This window comes from Limulus polyphemus, unplaced genomic scaffold (assembly GCF_000517525.1).
Source record: "Limulus polyphemus unplaced genomic scaffold, Limulus_polyphemus-2.1.2 Scaffold595, whole genome shotgun sequence".
In the NCBI taxonomy this organism is placed as follows: Eukaryota; Metazoa; Arthropoda; class Merostomata; order Xiphosura; family Limulidae; genus Limulus; species Limulus polyphemus.
Window position 1 is genome coordinate 306,052 of NW_013666205.1, and position 6,806 is coordinate 312,857.

The window sequence follows — 6,806 nt, forward strand, 5'->3', positions numbered from 1 at the left end:
GAGCATGTTTGGTGTGAGAGAAATTCGAACCCGCGACCCAAAGATTGCGAGTCGAGTGCCTTAACCACCTGGCCATGCCCTTTTGAAATAGCCGAACATGCCAATCAGTAAATTAAGCGATTGTTTGATATAGCTGAAGTTTAATGGTCTAAAGAATGCCACTTAGTCACACTGAATTGTTATCTTTCCTTTTCTATTGTTAATCTAGTTTGTTCTTTAATTTTCGAAACAAATATATGATCCTAATGGAAATATAACAGTATAACATAATTTAACAATAATTATTGAAAGACTCCAACCTTCACTGTCAGAACTAGGTTGACCACGAATCCACAGTTCTTCTCCATCAAAATGTGTATCTCCTCCCAGTCCATCTCCAGGAAAAAATGCATGTGCCAAGACTAATCCCTTCCCATCGAAGGGATATCCATCACCATGGTAACCACGAAAGAAGGAAATCCCAATATCCGCATCAGTGGCTTGAACCTCCTGAAACTCCAGTTTGGACACTTCACTCCAGATGTGGAAGGCTTTGGCCAGTTGTTCTCTGATCATACTAGTGTTTGCCCCCTCTGGCCAGTCATTTATACTGAAAATCAAATCAGATTATTCTTAATGGTCGTGTCAGTGACCTTACTAGTTGTTGAGACTCGAATTAATTTAAAATTATTATATGGTCTTCTTGTTGTTTGAAACTTGTTATCTGTAATGATTATTCAAAAGATCAGTTACGTTTGAATTGACGCTAGATATTCTATGCTTATCTTGAAATTTATATTTTAAAATTTGTTAGTGTTTTAATTTCCACCTGGATGGATTACCTGTTTTAATCAATCGCACCACTATATAGTAGTGTATTGTCTGTCCGTCAGTCAGTAAGCACTAAAATGACGTCACATAAGGGACGTTTAACGTTGCAATTTGTACTGTCGCGACGTCAGTAAAACGTGCGCATACTATGAATCACGAGAAGAATTATACACTCGGTAGGTTACAACACAGCCTGACATATGAACTTCAAAAGCAAGAAATAAAAATATTTGTTACTTATTCCTGCACACACCATACTTTTGTCACCGCCATATGCATCACATTCTTCTAATAAAATGTAGTTGGACGTTGTTCCAGATGGTCTCTAAATACACATGTTATCTGGGTGTAGGATGAAGAGCGACTTATTTGTTTTGCTTGTTTGTTTGTAATTAAGCACAATGGGCTATCTGTGCTCTGCCCACCACGGGTATCGAAATCCGATTTTTAGCATTGTAAGTCTGCAGACATACCACTGTGCCATTGGGGGGCTGAGTTATCTGTAAAATATTAATAATATTGCTCCACGTGTCGTTGTACCATTGGAGTTGTTCTTGGTACCATTACAGGTAAACTGTTTAGTGCCTTGCTGTGAGCGGAATAACATCGGACGTCTCGCATACAAGTCAACGTTATGAAGCCAGTTTCTTATCAATAGGCCGTTCAATTGCGGCTGCGAACATCTGGTTCAACTTCAAAGGAGGTACCCTATGATTGCTGCGAGACAGAAAAGACAGATAAGAGTCATCTGTTCATGTAATGGATGATTGACTGCCGTTTTTTGTCCAAATGTCCTAGTATTTGCACTTTCAGTTTCGAAACGAGTTCATTTTATGCAACTGATACACATACTTGAAGCCTGTTTGCAACTAACTTTTGAGGATGGTTCTATACATGAGTAAATATCCAAACATCTTCTTTGAAGTCTCGTTATGGCTCAAGAACAATTTAACCTTTAAGATTCACTTCAAAGTGACAATTTGAACAAGACAACTATGTTCATCAAAGACCAAACCAATCACTTGCATTTCAGAAAACACAGTTAATCACCAGATGCCTGATTTATAAATAATGAACTTATGGGGGGAGGGATTAACATTTTATAACAGTTATTTTGCTTTGTCATATGTATTCTGATTTTCCTTTAATTGTTTTTTGTAGGTAACGAATTGAGTTTTAATCACATCTTGCCATAATTTACATAGCATACAACAGATTGCGTGAGATTCCCGATATTCTTTTACATATAAGTTCCAAGCCTGAAAGTACTGTATTGGTCCGATTCTAGGGCGATTTCGAATATAAGGCGATCCCATTTTCAGAAACCAGGCGAAAGAAAAATATATTGAGTGTCATAACGTCCGTTTTTATGTCTGCAAAATCAATACTATAATTGAAGAGTCTGCAGATGGATTAGTTGCAACAATTAGCGATGACTTTGAGCAAACATCTGGAGTGCATGCTTAGACGGATGCTATCTGGACATTCAGGAATGGGAAAGGCTAGAGTAAGGGGAAGGGGCCTATGGTCGGCCGCGATTATAAGGAGACTACGAATTTTACAGCCTAATTATTAATCCAAGACCATCGCCTTATAATTGGGCCAATACGGTAATATGTAACGATTCTCTTTAATACACCTGCCAATAAAAAGTCATCAGATTCAATGTCACATTGCGATTTGGAGTATTTCACAAAGAGTGGCTCTTCTTTCATGAAGTTCTTTTTATTCTACAAAGAACAAATGCGATACCTGGCTATCAGTGTTTGTAATTAATAATAAAATAAAGTCCTAACGCCTGCAAAAGGAGGATATCATTTCCAAAAGTATAAAAATATAATCGCATCTGACAGATTTTAAATCAAAACGATTATTCTTGTTAGATAGTATACAAAGCATGATTACACAGAAATTTTATAGACGTTATTCGTAAACATTAAATATTTTATATTAGACCAGGAGCTACGCAAAAATAATTATAAAGACCCCCACCCCACCCCAAAAAAAAGAATTAAAATCTCGTTTTTATAGGAGTATAATATGAGCTATTTGTTAATGCGTATATTTATTTGCAAGACATTGCACAACAATAGAAACATTTAAATACTAGCAGCTTTCCAGCATTTTTATGAACGTTAATAGAACAATTATTAAATATGCTAGAAGCTTAGCTATCAGTACATCAGATATTATTGTATTAATTCCGAACTATTGGTTCAATGTTTAATTTATCTTTTATCCTGATTTATGATGATTGTTGTTGTTTTCTTGGTGCAAAGCTACACAATGGGTTACCTGCACTCTGCAAGGAATAAAACCCTGGATTTTAGCATGGTAAGTCCGTGAACTTACCGTTGTCTACAGAGGGGCGATAGGTAATGACCTTGGTTCCTGTATATTGTATAAATGGGAAAATAAAATAAAATTTTAACGGAAAGTAGGGATTGTTGGTTATTCGTATAATCGCTATAAGAAGTATCCAAAACAAAATAAATACTAGTTGGATAGATTTTAAAACGATTTTAAATCCTTACTTTACTTGGCAAATTTATACTGCTTCATTTAGCTATGGGGATCAGAATACCAACCAAAGTAGGGATTGAAAATCGTTTAAAAATCTATCAAACTGGTATCACTTTATTTGTTTGTGTACTTTTTATTGTATAATTTATTTTGTTTTGGATACTTCTTACAGCAATTCTACAAATAAACAACAATCCCTACTTTCCATTAATTATTTTTTTCATATTTACTTGTTCTGTTTTTATATGTCCATAGAATGGACACAACATCTATAAACTTTCAGTTTAGTCATATCCCTGATAGATACAACTTTTACAAGAATTAAAACCACAATCACAAATTTATAAAATGTAAGCCTTACTTTGGCTTACAGATAAGTGTATAAAGTTGCCAAAGTAAAGAATTAAATTGTTATAAATTTGTGATTGTGGTTTTAATCCTTGTTTCATTACTTTTTTGTAGCAGGATCCCTACTTCATTTTAAAAATCATAATTGTTAATATTTTTTCATGTCATACCTGTATAAAGTATATACTTTAACTATTAGAAACTGTTGCGCCTATCCATTGATATATAGCGCCATCTGTTGAGTTTAAAAGATATTTAAGTACGTGCATTATATGTTTACCATTTATAAAAAATCTGTATATATTTATCGGAATATCAAAAGCGGATATCCACAGACCAGTCAAGTAAGCTGGAGAAATCTTGTAGCGATAGTCCGAGTTGTCTAGGCGCTAGCCCCGCTGACGTGATCAGGTAGGCAAGTAGGTAGGTAGTAGACGAAAAGGTTGCTGTTTTAGAAATTTTTGAATTGTTATACCGGAAATGTTAGCAATCTTTTCAGCGTATAATTAGTACATATGCGCATAACATATCATAACCAATATTTTAAATGGTCGGTTTTTCGCTTAGGATTCAATAGGGTCTTTTTTTAGCGTGTGAATTATTTGGAAACCTTGTCGATCCCTACTATTAAATACTACCATATTTAACAATGTAAGTTCTTCCAATATTGAACGACTTCTATAACTTCTCGAGAAGTGGTTACCCGAAAGAAGATTTTTTTTCGTTTATGTTTTATTTAAATGCAATGAAGGTTATTTGATACAGTTAATAATTAATACTTGTGTTTTATATTTATGGCAAGGCTACTAAGATTATCTGACACCGTCCTTAACTTTGAACTACAAACCAGAAGGAAAGCAGCCAGTCAACAGCACCCTACCACCCACCAATCACGCTAAGGGATTGATTGTCTCTCTTATAACGCAAACATAGTTCAATATTTAGATATTTCGTGCTATCACACGGAGTCGAATGCAACTCGACAGCTTAGAAATACAGGGCACTATTACAGGACCAACTCGCGCTTAGTGATTAATACAGTCGAAACGTATAATCTACCCTCCCGCAAAGATGGGTGTTTATATACGTATGGGTCAATTTTGGTTTTCTCTCAAGTCTTGTTTTTGTTTTTGAATTTTCGCGCAAAGCTACACTAGGGCTATATGCGCTAGCCGTCCCTAATTTAGCAGTGTAAGACTAGAGAGAAGGCAGCTAGTCATCACCACCCACCGCCAACTCTTGGGCTACTCTTTTACCAACGAATAGTGGGATTGACCGTCACATTATAACGCCCCCACGGCTGAAAGGGCGAGCATGTTTGGTGTGACGGGGATTCGAACCCGCGACCCGCAGATTGCGAGTCGAGTGCCTTAACCACCTGGCCATGCCGGGCCATCTCTCAAGTCTTGGCAAAATATTATAATGGGTTATGCTGCTGCTTGTACGCCGTAAAGAGCAATTTAAGTTAATCAAAAGTAGTATTATGTGCAAACGTCATCAGCAAGGAATGTATGTCTATTCAAAACCATCCATGTAGCATACACACACATCGCTGGAGAAAACGAACTTAAACTTCTACTTTTTTTTTAAGTATGACTGTAATTCCTGGATTTATAATTAAACTCACAATAATAATCTAGAAGAGAATGTTTTTTTGTTGAACTGTAACTAAAACTTTGAGAATGTTTAAAAGCATTAGTTAGTGATTATAGCATTAGTCTGTTTCTTTTAAAACAAAGCCGCCACGTTGGGCTATGTGCTGTGTCCACTGTAAGGAACTGGACCCCGGATTTGAGCGTTGTAAGCCCGTAAAGTTATCGCTTTCCCATCGGGGGAATTAGCATTTGTCACGTTCGAATTTTGATCTCAAGTTCTAATACAACTAACTAAGGATATACGTTAAAGAAACAAAAACTGTATAAAGGACAATATTAAATAATGTTCCCCTTCCTTCTTATTTTTGCTGTTAAATCCCTAAAGACTTCATTAGATCCTAATTGCATATCCTGCTTTTTGGAAGGTATTAATTGACTTATTTAACTGATTAAGTACTTGTGTCTTTAAATTAAAAGTCAAAAATCTATAAAATAAGTGAAAATGTGCCATATTTAAGGATGTGATTTTACCCTCTTTCTTGGACAAATATCCCCCCAAAAAATAATCCTTGTACACAGTTACCATGCAAAAATATTCCAGTGATCGAGCCAGCCAAATCTGGGTGATGACTGCCAAAAAAAAAAAAAACATACATACACATAATGGATCATCTTTATAGTAAGAAGTCTAATTCAAATATAGTATTATAGATTATATGTTTGTTAAATCTGTCACTATGTATTGTTTTCTTAAAATATGAACAATAGAAGCTTTGTAAATAAATAAAACAGGAAAATAATGCGTCCCATGAGCGATAAGCATCACAATATTAAACTGGACAGGTTAATTTATGTAAGAATAACATTCTAAAACTTGTTAGCATTGATAATATAATTGTTAAAAAAGCATACATGTCGTACATGAACACTATTCGGGGATGGTATTTTTCAATTTGCACCTCAAAAACGGCCTTTATACACATCATGCCTTTGTCAAGGTGGTACAATAATTCAATCGTATATTTTATGTATGTTATTATAAAATGAGTAATAAATTGATATTTTGTTGAATATCGATGAGCTTTGGAGCCTAGCAAGTCCTAAGGTTTCTGGAAAATTTTGAAAATACCTAACATACCAAAAACTGATTCATTTCAATTATTCACTTTAATGTTTAACAAAGATTACTCCAAATTTCATGGTTCATAGCGAAGAATAATGAACTATTTGTTCGACGATGTGTGATGTTTTGTCGTTTTTACTAACATCTGGTTCAGATAGCGGTTATCTGCTTCAGTTGTGGATGATGGTATGTCTTGTCCATTAACATTTGGAACCAAGTCTCTAGGCCCGTCATGGCCAGGTGGTTAGGGCGCTCGTCTCGCAATCTTTGGGTCGCGGGTTCGAATCCCCGTCATACCAAACATGCTCGCCCTTTCAGCCGTGGGGACGTTATAATGTGACGATCAATCCCACTATTCGTTGGTAAAAGAGCAGCCCAAGAGTTGGCGGTGGGTGGTGACGACTAGC

General features: G+C 35.7%; 1 protein-coding gene across 1 annotated transcript in view; it reads right to left on the reverse strand.

Moving 5' to 3' along the window:
- LOC106459344 (matrix metalloproteinase-2-like) overlaps nt 1-6,806 on the reverse strand; it is a 79,836-nt gene that overhangs the window by 10,352 nt on the left and 62,678 nt on the right. Inside the window, exon 3 of the mRNA XM_013918964.2 lies at nt 300-589. Coding sequence (XP_013774418.1) covers nt 300-589 — 290 coding nt within the window. The remainder of the gene's footprint in view (nt 1-299; nt 590-6,806) is intronic.